Source organism: Microcaecilia unicolor, chromosome 4 (assembly GCF_901765095.1).
Source record: "Microcaecilia unicolor chromosome 4, aMicUni1.1, whole genome shotgun sequence".
Lineage (NCBI taxonomy): Eukaryota > Metazoa > Chordata > Amphibia > Gymnophiona > Siphonopidae > Microcaecilia > Microcaecilia unicolor.
This window is the reverse complement of record NC_044034.1, coordinates 215,548,743-215,565,626: the sequence shown is the minus strand read 5'-3', so window position 1 is coordinate 215,565,626 and position 16,884 is coordinate 215,548,743. Positions and strand designations below refer to the sequence as shown.

The window sequence follows — 16,884 nt, the reverse complement described above, 5'->3', positions numbered from 1 at the left end:
TCTGGCATTGGCGGAACCAGGTACACCAATTGCTTACTTGGGAAGCGAGAGAGGCAAAAGGGACATACAAGCGTAAAGAGCGCTTTCTAAAAATCTGGGGGTGTTATCTGGATGGGATGACTCACAGAGGGAGAAGTTGAATTCTTAACACTCTGTAATTTTTTTTTTTTTTTTTTTTGGGTGTCAATTGTGATAACAGAAGACTCATTTATAGGTAAATAGGGGGGGAGGGGGATCTTATGATCAAGATGTGATATTGGTTATAATATATAGCCGAAACTGGAGGATAACAAATGAAAACACATAAGACATTGGAGGTTGATACTATTATACTTTATTATGTAAATGATGTTACTCCATTTCTTTTGTCAATAATATCACAATAATATATCAGCTTGTTGGAGGGGAGGAATGGGGGAGGGAGGGAGGGAGGGGAGAAAGGGGAACATGGGGGGGGGGAAATTATTACAAAAATGTTGTTGATGATATATTTAGTTGACTGCGATGTATATATACTCATTTTGGTGTTGTATAATGGTCTGTTATTACGATAATACAATAAAAAAGTTGAAACATAAAAAAAGAAAAAGCAAAAAGACAAGCATTTGTTAGTAGAAAATAAGCTCAAGAACGGATTGTGAGGGAAGGCAAAAGGGGGGTTGAAAATTCAAAGTAGGAGAAAGAAGAGAATTAAACATTTATCTGTAGATAAAATGGTGGTAGTGTGGAATAGTTTCTCAAAAGGATGTGATGGCATCAGTAGTTAAATCAGATTATTGGATAAGAATCTAAGAATAGTCATACTGGGTCAGACCAATGGTCTATCTAGCCCAGTATCCTGCTTCCAACAGTGACCAATCCAGGTCACAAGTGACTGGCAGAAACCCAAACAGTAGCAATATTGCATGATACCCATCCCAGGGCAAGCAGTGGCTTCCCCACATCTGTCTCATTAGCAGGACTATGGACTTTTCCTCCAGGAACTTGTCCAAACTTTTTTTAAACCCAGATACGCTAACTGCTGTTACCATATCCTCCAGCAACAAGTTCCAGAGCTTAACTATTCGTTGAGTGAAAAAATATTTTCCTCCTATTTATTTTAAAAGTATTTTCATTGAGTGTTCCCTAGTCTTTGTACTTTTGGAAAGAGTAAAAAAACTGATTCACTTCTACTTGTTCTACACCACTATCCTTGGCAAGGGAAAACCAGGGATCAGGAGTACTAGAAAAGACTAGGTAAAGATTACGTCGAACATATTTAGTTTTTGTTACTGTTCTATTCATTCACCCCTCCACCACCCATCAGAATTAAGGAACGGTTACAAGGTGAATCTGATTTACTCTTTCCAAAAATACTAGGACTAGGGAGTACGCAATGAAGCTACTAAGTAGTAAATTTAAAACAAACTGGAGAAAATATTTCTTCATCTAACATGTAATTAAACTCTGGAATTTGTTTCCAGAGAATGTGGTAAAAGCAATTAGTTTAGCAGGGTTTAAAAAAAGGTTTGTATAATTTCCTAAAAGAAAAGTCCATAAGCCATTATTAAGACGGACTTGGGAAAATCCACTGCTATTTCTAGGGTAAGCAGCATAAAATCTGTTTTTCTGTTCTGGAATCTTGCTAGGTACTTGCCCACAGTTGGAAACAGGATACTGTGCATGATGGACCTTCGATCTGTCCCCGTATGGCAAAGCTTATGTTCTTAACATTTAAAGGCGACGTTCTTGCTCCAAGGAGGAGCGTGAATGTCTACAGAGTGCTGCTTCACTCTGGATGAGAGAAGGTTACTGCATTCCTGTGATTTTTGCAGGCTCTTCTCTCTTTATAGAACACTCCCAAGAGCACCAACAGCCTGCTGAGAAGAGACTTAAATACATACACTTTAGAGAACAGAAGGATGGTACATGAAAAGAGAATGTCAAATACCTGAAAAAGTATTAATGCACAAGAGGCAAGCATGATTCATTGGAAAAACATTCTAGAAATAGAGGCAATAAGCAGCTCAAGGGGGGAGGGGTTGGAATCAGCATGATATTAAAGAAGGTGTGGAAACACACACTAAAATCTACCACTAAGAGGAAACCAAAACAGGATCAAATTAAGAAAGGGATAACTATGGAGGACTCCTAGTTGTAAAAGAATGGAGAAAGCCAGAGATTTTTTTCTTTTTTTTTGGGGGGGGGGGGGGGGGGGGGAGGAGGAGGAGGGAGTAATAGCATTAAACTAAGAAGGAAACCTGGAACTCGTTGCCGGAGAATGTAGTGACAGCAGCTGGCCTTACGGAATTTAAAGAGGGTTTGGACAGATTCCTGAGGGAAAAGTCCATTGAACATTATTAAATTTTATTTGGGGGGGGGGGGGGGGGTTGCCGGGTTCTTGAAGCCTGGATTGGCAGCTGTCGGAGACAGGATGCTGGGCTTGATGGACCCTTGGTCTTTTCCCAGTATGGCGGTGCTTATGTACTTATGTAAGGAAACCTGGTCAGGCTAGATGGTCCTTATGTTACTCTCATACAAAATGTACCAGAGACCACAAAGAATCCAGGAACGATACTGTTATTAGGGCATCAAGCTGCACAGAATGCTGGAGGATGGCAACTGAAGAACAAGGTCACAAAGATCAAGGAAGAAGGGTTCAAGCACAATTATGCAAATGATATCGAGGCAACGTACTTCAACCATACTACACTAACTAACAAGTTTCCAAGCATCCCTCTCATTGGCCATATACTGCAGTTAAAAGGAAGTGTGCTCAAGCTGAAAAGCAAGACAGGAAAAGAGAAGCAGTTGTGCAAAGGAGCCTCAGAATACCAGTTGTGGGAGCAGCCCTCTACCTCATATTTCTCCCCTGTAGGGTATACAGAATGGGTTGTATTTTGTACCCCTGGACATTTTAACAAGGTGGATTAGGATTCCTTGGGGTAGAATTAATTAGCTATTGTTGGGGTTGGAAGGGTAGAGGGATGGTGAGGAAGGTTATTATAGCTGCTCGCTGTTATTGTTTTCTATTTGTAATTTATACACAATAGTTGTACAGCACATTTTTTATTAAAGTATAAAAATGAACAGATTTAAATATAAAATCATAATTGCTTGAGGCTTCTGCAGATGAGGACAGAGCCCATGGGGAAGGGGACCGAACCTGCGGGGACGGAGACAGGGCCTGTGGAGATGGAGACAGAACTCATGGGGATGGGGTGCTAACAGGAACAAACTTTGTCCACATATCATTCTCTACCACTTATGTCTGGGTTTCCTCAGAGCTCTGCCTCTCATCTTACTGTTTTTATCTGGTGACTTACTAAGTGTTTAAAATTGTGAAATTCCGTGCATAATCACATTTACATGGAGGATATCCAATTTTTATTTTTGATGGTGTGTTGGCCAATGCATTGATGAAAACTACAGCACTGTCTTTCTACTGTGAGAACTGGGATGTATCCAAATAAATTGGCACTAAATCTCACTAAAACCAAGATCATGCATGTGGGATGGTCTGCTATTTCTGACTTGCTCTTATTTTAGTTCACTCCCCTCAAATTGGAATTTTACGCCCAATCTGTGGCCTGGATATTATTGTCGGATTTGAGATTGATGATAAAAACCACAGATCAATTCTGTCTCTGAATTGCCTTTTTTAGGCTTAGACTAGTGAGCACACTGAAAAACATTATCTGCAGACTTTAGGACAGTAACGCAAACCCTTGTTTTATCTAAAATTAGACTACTGTAATTCTCTCTCTAGGGCCTCCGCAGGATAGCATCAGGGCTTTGTAGATTATCCAAGATTCTGCAGCTAGGCTTCTTACTGGAACTGCATGGTTTGAGCATCACACGTCTTATTTACGTTCTTTACACTGGTTGTTTTTTTTTTTTAATATAGGATTAAATTCTGAATTTTGCTTTTAGTCCATAAAGCCTTGCAACCCCCCTTTTTATCTTTCTTCTATTTTGAAGATTTAAATCAACCATTGTGATCTATTAGGTTGAAAGAGGGTACATTATATGATTATACCTACCATTTGGAGAATTCATTTTCCAGACACTAAAAATTGTTTTCAACAGCTGCCCCACTTGAATGGGATAAATTGCCCAGTCAAGTTGGGCTCCTGACAGATGCTGCTATATTAAAAAAAAAAAAAACAACAGCTACAGACTGTTTTTAAAGGTATTTTCTGATGTTTCAGATGGAAGAAATGTATACTGACTAGCTGGCTGGACTGGTGAGTGGGCACGGATGCTCTAGATTGGTCATTCCTGAAGTGTCGCTGTATATTTTGGTCATGAAGCAGGCATTATTTGCTACAGTAGGATGGTTTTGCTTTGCATATTTTTTAATATGTTGTATTTTAGAAAAATTATGTTGATTAATCTTTGTATTTATTATGTATGCTCATTATACTCAGCCGTCTATCAAACATCTAGGCGAAGAAATTGTTTTAATAAATAAATTCTGTCATTTCACCAGAACAGGTTTTGTCTCTTGGCGGACTCTTAATCCCTGTTGATTATTAGTTTGAACTACCCTTTGTCACATTCCACTCATTCCCATGGTCTGTCTCCTGCGGACTCACCTTTAGGACATACTGCTCACCAGTGAAGGAATATTTCTGCCCTCCTAGTTTGAAGGAGATGACTGGCAGGCTGGGCACCTTATCACACATTATCATGTACTAAGAACAGAAAAAAGAAGCTTCAGTTATGAACAAGAAAGGGGCCTTTAGCCATTCAGCATCAGCGTTTCCCCCTATGGCACTCTCATGTCATGTCTTACCAACTTGTGTTCCACTGAACTAGGTTTCCATCAGAGATTTTTAAAAAAGATGTAAATACAGAAATCCCAAAGTTGCTGTTCACCCCAGTCTCTGCACTGCGGTTATTAGTGAATGTATCTATACCGATCAATTAGTACATAAAATCAGGAGGGGCTGCCAAAGCAGTTCCCAACCTCTGCAGCTAAAAAAATAAAGGTGCCAGAGCAGCATTCTTATGCCAGGTGATTACAGCAATTTTGGCTTGTTGTCACTGCTTCATTCATCTCATGGTTCTCAGTTAAACTTACAGAAAAACCAACAAGTAGCAAAACACACACTTCTCCTGCTCCCAATCTCACCTCGCCTTGAATAAGTGGTATAGCTCCAATGGCCTTCTGCAGTGCTTTCACCTCTTCTGAAGGCCCTGTGATCACCGATGTACCTGTGTCCACGATAGCCTCACAGCCACCCTTGCAGAGGGTCAGTTGGTCTCCCACACTAACTCTAAAGGGAAAAAAAGTAGACACCCCAATGAGATGGGATAACACAAGAGGAAACCTGTGCAGTTAGGGTCATAGATAACTTAAAAAGGGTGAGACAGAGGAGGACATGGTTTGCCAACAGTAGCCCACACATATAAGAATGATGATTAGTGATGAATAACAGTCAAATGCTTTCCAAGGGAGGTGGTGTTTAGAACTTACTCGTCCACGTGGATCTGCCAGTAAGCTTTGCGGGTGATATTTACATAATTGAAGTCCCCACTGTAGTATTTCGGGTCTGTTCCTCCTAGCAGCAGCTCGCCCCCAGGCTGGCCCTCAGGATTCCTGCATGAGAGTAGGAAACTTAGCAAGGAGACCACCCACTGCTGCATGTTTAGTCACCTAATGTTCCCCTTGTCACCCAGGTAAAGGCAATCTCCCATACATGTACAACCACAGCACATGGCTGGCCTCCTACAATGCCTAGTTAGATACAGAAACTCACATACACAAAGTTAGAGCAGATAAGACCATACTACCAATGCAGTCTGCCCATCCATACCAACTGCTCAGTTCTATGATCCTTTCTCCCACAAATCTTCTGTGCCGTCCCATACTTTCTTAAATTCAGATACTGTCCCATCTCCACAATTCCCACTGGGAAGCGGTCCCATGCATTCATTACCTTTTCTGTAAAGATATTTCCTTGGATTACTCCTGAGCCTTTTATCCTCATTGCATTACCCACCCAATGTTCTGGAGCCTCTTGTCTGTTGAAAGAGGCCTGCCTCCTGTGTACACTTTGGAAGTATTTGAAGTCTGTCATCTCCCCTTCTCTCCAAGTCTTTCCTTCTAGTCTTTTGGTCCATGTATCTCCCCCTCCCCACCCAAAGAAGCTCTTCCTAATGCCTTAGGCCTACTGCTGACTCTCTCCTGCCTCTGGCACTGTGCAGCTGTTTACTACACAAGTGAACCTGAGGCTTTAGTGGTGAGCCAGCACAATGAGAAAGCAGCAGCTGCAGACTAGCACACTGGAAGAAAGGCTGGACAGTCTCTTGCAGCTGCCACAGAGCTACAGCAAACAGAGGGCTCTGCTCTGGCTCACCATTACTGTGCAGAAAAACAGCTGGTGCAGCTGAAGCCACTTTTTTCCTGCTCATTCTCTCCGGCAATCACCATCTACCACCAACTCATGTCAGCAGGTAGGCGAAACCCGCACACAACCTTTACAATGAACAGTAATGAAGAAAATAAAAAAGGGAGGCCCTAATCCTCAAATTTCTACCAAATACCATTAATGTCAGTAGATGTGACTGGTGGAGCACAAAGGTGAATGTCTTATGATGGTGTCAACCTCCGCAGTGGAAAAGTACTGACATTTAACTGCATGTTGGGTAACATCCATCCCCCTTCCTCTGCATGCCTTGTCACCCCATGCTCTGACATCTGAGCAGAGATGCTCTCAGGAGAGGGTGCAGGGTACCTTTACCTATTCAGGAAAAATGAGAAGACGTTTTTTTCCACCAGCTTCTGGTTCATAATGTCATCAAAAACTGGCACGACCCCATCCACAGAGATGCGGGGGTAGGCCATCCCCAGGATACCATCAAATTTGGCAGCAATGAAAACCACACCAGGCTGCTTGATGGCCTCTCCAAACAGCTGCTTCTGCACATGGATATCACCAATCTGCCAAAAAATACATCGAGAACAGGGTTTCAATATACATGATACCTATGGGTCACCACAAGGCCAGTGCAAAAGCATTAGGCATTAACTTTTCAATAGTATAAATGCAAAATATGTACTAACATGTTACATGGAAAATAGAAATACCTGAATATTCCACCTGTTATCACACAGATCTTTTCTTTCTAAACCCTGTATGGATCTGGCAGAGAAGGAGGGAGAGCAGGGTGAGAAGCAGCAGTTTATGGTGGGAGGGGTGGTCTCAGGTGAAAGGCAGCAATAGTGACTGGTTATTCAGCTCTGCAAGAGGGTGGGGGAGTGGGGAAATGGCAGTAATGGCTACACCTTCCTTTTCTACCTCTGTATGGGGACCTACTAGGTGGGAGGGGGCAGGATGCAGCAACAGATTTTTTCATCCTCTTGTAGTTGCCGACCCTGTAAGACTATCAGTAGCATTCACTGGTCTCCATACTTGAAGAATGGGAATTAGTACCGCCTCCCCAAAACCTGGCACACTAGGTGACTGTCTCATTTCACTAATGGTTAATGCTGGTCCTGGCTCACAAAAATGCAAAACTGAAAATTCCCTATACGAGATGCCCAAAACCTGCCTTCCAGACTCTGGAGGGTTGCTGTGGTCAATGGTTCGACCCAAGTAAGAGGTGTCGATAGCAGCTGGTGCAAGACATGAATGGGTAAGAAGCCACCTACCACAGAAACTGGAGGGAGTGAAGGGGTGGAGAGGCAGGCAGGCAAAAAATACTAAATGAAAATGCAAATAATGGAAAAAAAATTCTATAAAGAATTTAGGAGCTAAGAAAGTTGCATTTTAGTGCTATAGAGAATTTGGAACAGCATTCCATCATAAGTGCTAGCTCTGTGGGTGCTTGAGTACCCCCCATTATTGATCAAATTCTTTCCTTGTGTCCACTGTGGGGCTGCTAAACTCAAAACAAATTACCCCTATCATTTTGAAAAGTTGGTCCCTATGATCCCCATGTATGGAATGGGTTAAACTTCAGCCTGGCTCCCTGTAAATAGGTCTATTTCCTCTGCTGGAAAAAGACCTAGCTAGTCAGGTTTTCAAGATTATCACAATGAATGTGCATGAGACAGATTTACAACCAACCAGCTGATAAAGATAAGGCAGAATTGCTTAACAAATATTGCTGTTCTGTGTTCACTGCTGAAGGGCCGGGAGCAGGACCACAGAAGACAAACACAAATAGGAATGGATGGGTGGTAGTCCCTGAATGATTTTCAGAGGACTGTGTTCGTGAGGAGCTGGCTAAACTAATGATGAACAAAACGATGTGGCCGGACGGAATACATCCAAGGGTACTGAAGAAACTTAGGGAAGGTTCTAGTGGCTCTGCTGGCTAACATTTTCCGTGCTTCTTTAGAGTCGGGAGTGCTCCTGGAGGACTGGAGAAGAGCAGATATGGTTCCTCTCCACAAAAGCTAAAGGAAGAGGTTGGGAACTGCAGGCTGGTACGTCTGACTTCTGTGGTAAGTAAATTAATGGAAACACTTTTAAAACAGAGAACAGTAAAGTTGTTGGAATCCAAAGGATTACAGGACCCAGGGCAACATGGTTTCACTAGAGGCAGGTCTTGCCAAATAAATCTGATTAATTTCTTTGATGGGTGACCAGAGAGTTGGGATCAAGGGAGAGCGCTAGATGTAGTGTATTAAGATTTTAACAAAGACTTTGACACAGTTCCACACTGACAACTAATAAATAAACTGAGTGCCCTCAGTATGGGCCCTAAAGTGACTGGGTAAGGAACTGGTTGAGTGGAAGACGACAGAGAGTAGTGGTAAATGAAGCTCATTCTGAGGAAAAGGATGTTAAGCAGTGGTGTGCTGCAAGGTTTGGTTCTTGGGCCGGTTCTTTTTAACATTTTTGTAAGCAATATTGCTGAAGGGATGTCTGGTAAGGTTTGCCTCTTTGCAGATACCAAAATCTGCAATAGGGCAGACACCCCTGATGACATGGATAACATGAGGAAGGACTTAGCAAAGCTAGAGGAATGGTCTGGAATTTGGCAGCATAGATTTAATGATAAAAAATTCAAGGTCATGCATTTGGGCTGCAAAAACCTGAGGGAACGGTACAGTTTTAGGGGTTTGAAGAACGTTTGTGCACGAAAGAGGAGTGAGACTTAGGTGTGGTCGTATGTGATGATCTCAAGGTGGCCAAACAGGTAGAAAAGGCGACAGCGAAAGCTAAAAGGATGCCTGGGTACATAGGGAGAGAAATGCTCTGTAGGAAAAAGGAGGTGATGATGCCCTTGTTTAAGACTCTGGTGAGACTCTCATTTAGAATATTGTGTACAATTCTGGAGATTACACCTTCAAAAATATACAAACAGGATAGAGTTGGTCCACAGGGTGGCTATTAAGATGTTTGGTATATGGGGACAGACTTAAAGATCTCAATATGTATACTTTGGAAGAAAGGCGGGAGAGGGGAGATATGATAAAGATATTTAAATACCTATACAGCATAAATTAACAGGAGGCAAGTCTCTTTCAATTGAAAGGAGACTCTAGAATGAGGGGGCAAAGGATGAAGGTGAAAGGGGATAGACTCAGAAGTAACCTGAGGAAATACTTCTTCACGGAAAGGGTGGTGAATTCGTGGAACGGCCTCCCAGTGGAAGTGGAGATGAAAACAGTATCTGAATTCAAGACAGCTGGGGACAAGTATATAGGACCTCTAAGGGAGTGATAAGGAGAGCAGATGTCATGGGTGGGCAGTCTGGAGAGGCCATATGGTCTTTATTTGCCTACAGTTTTCTCTGTTTCTATTCATTGTGGGGGCCTGAAAACCATACTGGCTAGATGTATTTCCAGGAGAGGGCTGAAAATCCTTCTCTAGTATACACCACGATTCACTTATCACACTCATTAAAAGTCTTTACAAAATTTTGCCAGGATGCTTCTCCTACTCTCAGGAGGGGTCTTTGGGACTCACCGCCACAGTGTCCTCACTCAGAAATCCAGACAGGCTCCCTGTCCCATACTGGATTGCAAACTTTGTTCCATTCTTCACGTAGGTGCTGGACTTGGAAGAGTCATATTTTTTGTGCACCCCTGTGACAGAAGAGAGAAGACAACAGATAGCACAAGAACGTGGAAAAGAAATCAGAGATAATGTATTTTATACATTTCTCCCAATCTTGTTTGTGTACGTTTGTTCATAACCTAGGTCCTGTAATTAGGCATGCTGCTAGTTACCTCTTATGCCAATGATTTTCAATCGTTTCTTCCAATCATGGATTCATTGGCTCACTGAGTTTGTTAGAAATTAGATTATCCAAATCAATTTTTTAAAAATTAAACAAAAATACACTTTAGTATTATAAACGGGTCTCTGCACTCAAATTAAGATTTTTTTTGGTGGGGGAGGGGTCATGGATTCTGATCACATTTCTCATGTTTTTAGAAAATCGTTTGGTACCTTGTATATGTTACAACAAAATTAGGGTAATGTGAAAAGGAGCCAAGTTAAACACCCAAAACTGAAGATGCAAAAATACATACTAAAAATAAAACTCACACTTGACATGCATACGAAAACAGAACAGTTTTTCAGAGACTTTTGCGAGTCCATCCTCTTTCCTAACCCCTACAGCTCCCTCCCTACTTGTCCCTCTTGTTGATGGTCACTCACTTCCTTTCAGAGATACAAATCCTGGGTGTCACCGTCAACAAATTCACATTTAAGCAACAAATTCATTCTGTTGTTCAATCCTCTCTTTTTCGTGCACTGCATTTTCTCTGTGCGCCTTTTTCTCTCTCCATCTCTGTTCTATACTCCTCTTCTTCCCCTAGTCATCTCTCATCTCGACTACTGCAACTCTCTATGCAGGTTGTCCCCTATACTCTTTCAAATGCCTTCAACTCATACGATATACCGCTGTTAACTACATCATCATGCAACACCCTTGCTCTGTTCTGAACATTATGTCAAGATTCTTCTGGTCTACAGAGGACGCTTACTGACCATCCAGCCTATATTAATAACTTACTTATTACTATTCCTCCTCTCATGCTCTCTGTTCCGCTGATAACCTTGTCACTCTCTCCTCCTCTTCTGCCCTGTGCTTCAACATTTCATATGAAACAGTTTTTAGTTACTTAGGCCCTAAACTATGAACTCCCTCCCTTCTCACCTCAGGAAACAACTCTCTGACCATACGTTCAAGGGAATGCTCAAAACGTACCTCTTTTCCGAGACCATCTACCCTTTTCTTAACTCCTTTCCTACTCTGCGTTGAATTTTCCTCCCTTTTTTGTCCTCTCCCTTCCCCTTTATTATGGTGTAAACTGCATAGACGCCACTACTGGTCCCCTTGTGGTATATCAAGTTTCTTAAAATACATTAATAAAACTATCAAAGTGGAAGATGGGAAGTCATCTCCTTTTCCTAAAATACGAAGGAAAAGAAAAAAAAAAGGTCAAGCTCATAAGTCAGTTTAGGAGTGGCATATGCCATCAAATCATTATTTTAAGCAATTTGACTCAAAAATTCTTCTAAACAAAACCTCATAAATAAATGTGAGCATTAATTACCTTTTTGAAGAAATTCACCCAAGGCAGCGCACAGCAGATATAACCAATTATAATATTACTAAAGTAATATGTAAAACATCTTGTAATATTGACAAAAATAACCATCAGCTTCTTAAATGAAGAAATGTTCTTCCCTTAACTGATGGCCAACCTTAACCAAAAACTTAGCATAGTTAAGCTCTGGAGCTCGTTGCTTGAGGATGCGGTTACATATTATCATCTGATAATTTCCCTTTCTTTTAGTTGGGCCGTACCATTCTGAACAAGTGTGTGTTATCCCTTCCTACCAGCAGATGACGTTAGAGAAAACTGATCTTTTTCTGTCAGCTCACTGGTATAACCTGCTGGTGCTCAGTGGAAAGTTCCAGTATCCATTTGCCAAAGCAGCAGAAGGTGCCTTTGTAGCACACACCCATGCCCCATCAGCCACAGCAGCTGCAATGATTATCAAGTAAGCAAAACACCACCACAGCGGTGAAAATATTTAGTCACTCAATATGTAATTGGGCTCTGGAATTCATTGCCAGAGAGTATGTTTTAAAAAGTAGCAGGGTTTTAAAAACATTTGGATAGTTTCCTAAAAGAAAAATCCATAAGCCATTAAGAAGGACTTGGGAAAATCCGCTGCTTATTTCTAGGATACATAAATAAACAAAAAAGGAGAGCTGGTTGACACAACAGAATGAAAGGGCGTCTCATACAGTCACATAGACACTTGTACGTGTCTGGCTTATATTGAGCCAATGTATTCGTGACAAGATGTAATCATGGACTGCCCCCAACCGCCTGTGATGCTCAGAAATTGCGTTTTGTGAATTACCTTATAAACACTACTGAGTGAATATACTTAAATATTTTATCGTGATCATCACTCTTTTTTAATGTGATTTTTTTCTTCTGTGCATTCACGGGTTTAAAGTCTTCTATTTAAAAAAATTTGTAATACTGTTGTAGTTCAACAAGGCAATATAAGGACAAGTATATGTTCAACTTATCTCTTTATCTTTGGAAGCTACGTGTTGCTGTGTTGCCTTCACACAGGCAATTGTTCTGTCTCACGCGCTTCTTTTGTAGAAACTTGTGAAAGCTTGATCAGATCTCCAAAAACAGTGCCCGCCCAGTGGCAACACAGTGGCAACACAGCAACACGTAGCTTCCAAAGATAAAGAGATAAGTTGAACATATACTTGTCCTTATATTGCCTTGTTGAACTACAACAGTATTACAAGTTTTTTTAAATAGAAGACTTTAAACCCCGTGAATGCACAGAAGAAAAAAATCACATTAAAAAAGAGTGATGATCACGATAAAATATTTAAGTATATTCACTCAGTAGTGTTTATAAGGTAATTCACAAAACGCAATTTCTGAGCATCACAGGCGGTTGGGGGCAGTCCATGATTACATCTTGTCATGAATACATTGGCTCAATATAAGCCAGACACGTACAAGTGTCTATGTGACTGTATGAGACGCCCTTTCATTCTGTTGTGTCAACCAGCTCTCCTTTTTTGTTTATTTATGTATACCACAACTATATGAAGGTAGAGCTTAGCCATTATACTTTTTTTGTATTTCTAGGATAAGCAGCATAAAATCCATTTCTCTTTTGGAATCTTGCCAGATAAATTGAGACCTGGATTGGCCATTATTGGAAACAGGATACTGGGCTTTATGGACCTTCAGTCTGTCCCAGTATGACAACACTCACCTTCTTATGTACCCTGCGCACGCAAGAATTGTCTTTTTTTAATTATAACTATAAGGAAAAGAGCAGAACATTCCGGGAGTCCCGGGCCTTACTCTTCTGAGGGAAGGTTTCAGAATGGTATGGCCTGACTAAAGGAAAGAAAATTATTAGGAAAAATATAATAATTTCTCCTTCCTTGTTGTCTGGGACCATGCAGTTCTGAACAAGTGGGATGTACCCAAGCAGAACTACTGGGTGGGGGAAGACAAACCAGCTTATAATCGAAAGAGAAAAATGCCTATATTTTGACCCAAATCGGGAGATGGGCGTTTTTCTCGCAAAGGCGCCCAAATCGGTATAATCGAAAGCCGATTTTGGGCGTTTCCAACTGCACTCCGTCACGGAAACGAATAAAGTTGACGGGGGCGTGTCGGAGGCGGGACTGGGGCGTGGTTATCAGCCGAGGAGAGATGGGCGTCTTTAGCTGATAATTAAAAAAAAGGCGTTTTTACCGCGATTTTGGGTCACTTTTTTTGGACCCTTTTTTTTTTCCACGAACAAGTCCCAAAAAAGTGCCCCAACTGCCCAGATGACCACTGGAGGGAATCGGGGATGACCTCCCCGGACTCCCCCAGTGGTCACTAACCCCCTCCCACCAAAAAAACCCCCACTTTAAAAACTTTTTTTCCAGCCTCTATGCCAGCCTCAAATGCCGTACCCACCTCCATGACAGCAGAATGTGTTCGATCCTGTCACAGCCTTTCCCTGGGTCAGATGTGGCTCTCGGGTGCACTACAGGGTCAAATCAGCATTGCATTGTGGGGGGTGTAGGGTATTGGGCTCCGTGATTTCATTAGCTTGTGTTACAGTCTCACGATGTTGGTAGGCTCTTCTCCCATGGTGCTTTTCCCCCTGCCTACTGGGTCAGAGTGTGTCCAGTTTTGTTTCCGGTAGTCCATGAGGTAGTGGCCATTTTTCTAAGCCAGTTTTAGATCCCTTCCATGTGTTAGCCACGTTAGAGAACTTAGTTATTACCTTGAATATGGCTGAAAGAGGGCATTGTACAGCATTCTGCCAGCTCTGACCTACTGCTAATCTCAGTACCAGGGAGACTCGTTACCAGTGGGGCACAACCTCTGATCTGCAGTTAACTGTGAGTAAACGTGCTTATTCCAATAAAGGACGTTTTCGGAGAGATTAGTCTTCAGGTGTAAACTGGTGTGCCAATGTTATACAGCAGTAACAAGTCCTAGAGGCCTGCGCGTATGCAGGTCCCTGGAGCACTTTTAGTGGGTACCGCAGTGCACTTCAGGCAGGCGGACCCAGGCCCATCCCCCCCTACCTGTTACACTTGTGGTGGTAAATGGGAGCCCACCAAACCGCCCCCAAAACCCACTGTACCCACATCTAGGTGCCCCCTTCACCCCTAAGAGCTATGGTAGTGTTGTACATTTGTGGGTAGTGGGTTTTGGGGGAGGGGGGTTGGGAGCTCAGCACCCATGGTAAGGGAGCTATGCATGTGGGAACTTTTTCTGAAGTCCATCGCACTGACCTAGGGTGCCCAGTTGGTGTCCTGGCATATCAGGGGGGCCAGTGTACTACGAATCCTGGCCCCTCCCATGACCAAATGGCTCGGATTAGGACGTTTTTGAGCTGGACGTTTTTAGTTTCCATTATCGCTACAAAAAACAAACGCCCAGCTCAAAAACATCCATTTTTTCGAAAATACGGTTCGGCCCGCCCCTTCACGGACCCGTTCTCGGAGATAGGCGTTTGCGTTCGATTATGCTCCTCAAAGCCATTCCCCCCTAATGACAGCTCTGCCAAAGTCTAAGTGGGCCCCAGCCAGCATGTCCAACCTGTAATGCTTTACAAAGGAATGAAGTGACTGCTCAGGCCTCCGCCCAAAAAGGTTGCCTGAGCCCGAGTCAAGGGGGGCCTCAACCGGAGGCATCTGGCAATTCCTATAAATGTAGGTGGTTTCAATAGCTGCCTTGATCCACCATGAAATAGAGGCTTGAAGGCTGCTTAGCCCTTCTAAGGGCCATGAAAAAGGACAGATGATCAGAGAGGCGAAAAATCATTTGTCTGCTCCAAGAAATGCAGTAACGTCCTACGGACATCCAGTTTGTGCAGCCTCCAAGCTGACGGATCGGAACCATTCTCCTCAAAAGAGGGCAGACAGGTGACCTCCTGGTTCACATGGACCGGAAAAGTCACCTTGGGAAGAAAGGAAAGAACTGTGCGAATAGACACCAAGTTCTCCAAAAAAAAGAGAGGTACGGGTCCAACAAGGTAACACCTGCAACTCAGACTCTCCAAACTGAAGTAATCACAAAAAGGAAAACCGCCTAGATCGCAAGGTCCTTAATGGAGACAGACTGCAAAGGCTCAAAAGGAGCACCAGGAGAACCAAATTCAGGTCCTAGGATGGAAAGGAAGGATGAACCACAGGGTGAAAATGCACCACCCCCTTCAAAATCCAGGCCTCCTCTCTATGTGCCACCAGGGACAGTCCTTTCACCTTGCCCCAAAAACTTGAAAGAGCAGCCACCTCAATCTTTAAGGGACTCAGCGAGTCTTGATCCAGACCCTGTTGCAAAAAGTCCAGAATATCTGGGACCTGTGCCTTCCAGGAAGACAACACCCACCCAGCATACCTTGAAAACCTTCCAGTCTCACAAAGGCGTGGAAAACATTTTGGGACTTAAGCAAGGTACAATCTTGGGCGAGAAACCATGCCTCACTAAACACCTCCTTTCAAGGGCCAAGGTGAGCCAGAAGGGATCTGGATCCTCCATTTCTACTGGGCCTTGATGAAGTAGGCCATGTCCCCTGGGCTAAGGAGGGGGGCATCTCGGTGACCAACAGGAGCACAAGGCTGGCATACCACGGCTGAGAGAGAGCCAAGCCAGAGCCAATAGAAGGATCAGATGAGAATGACATGCAGTCCTGAGCAAGAGCCAGCCTATCAGAAGGAAGGCATACAGGAGCTGCCTTGCTGACCATGGCACAACAGCTCTGGTGACCCCCCTCGATCCCCCTGGGACTGTTGTCGAAGTCAGACACAGTGTCACCGAATCAGCAACTATGCTCAGCTGCTAGTTCTTGCAGATAGCACGTTGGCAGGCCAGATTAAAATGGTTTTGTCTGCTCAAATCCCAAATTTGGCAATAGCTACGGAATTACAGGAATGTCACGCATATATTACTCAAACACAATTATTTGACATGGCAGTGTTGACACTCCTCTTTGTCTGAAGTGCACTCAAGCACGAACATACTTAAACCTTCACTACCCAAGCAGTAAAGGACTCAAATACAAATCAACGTACGCATCCAGCTTCTCTTATTTAAGCGCACAACTATGGAATGAATTGCCAAAAATAGTAAAAACAATGTACGACCACCTAAATTTCCGGAAAGAACTAAAAACAAACCTATTCAGGAAGGCATATCCCGCTGATCCAACATAAAAGACTGACTACCTGCAACACAACAAAACCAAAGATCGTTATGGACATATCCCAACTTCCCGCTTCCTCCCTAAATTCCCTATACACCTACCATTCATAACCTTATTCTACCATAACAACACCTTGTATTTGTTCATACCGGAACTGGCGTACGCCATTACGGTACTATGTAAGCCACACTGAGCTTGCCTAGTGGTTAGGGTGGTGGAC

General features: G+C 42.9%; 1 protein-coding gene across 1 annotated transcript in view; it reads right to left on the bottom strand.

Annotated features, from left to right (window-relative positions):
* Positions 1–16,884, bottom strand: part of CTSD (cathepsin D) — a 115,727-nt gene that overhangs the window by 21,202 nt on the left and 77,641 nt on the right. Inside the window, exons 4-8 of the mRNA XM_030201236.1 lie at positions 9,909–10,027; positions 6,729–6,928; positions 5,462–5,584; positions 5,117–5,261; positions 4,578–4,676 (exon numbers count right to left, since the gene is read on the bottom strand). Of these exons, the coding sequence (XP_030057096.1) occupies positions 4,578–4,676; positions 5,117–5,261; positions 5,462–5,584; positions 6,729–6,928; positions 9,909–10,027 (686 nt within the window). The remainder of the gene's footprint in view (positions 1–4,577; positions 4,677–5,116; positions 5,262–5,461; positions 5,585–6,728; positions 6,929–9,908; positions 10,028–16,884) is intronic.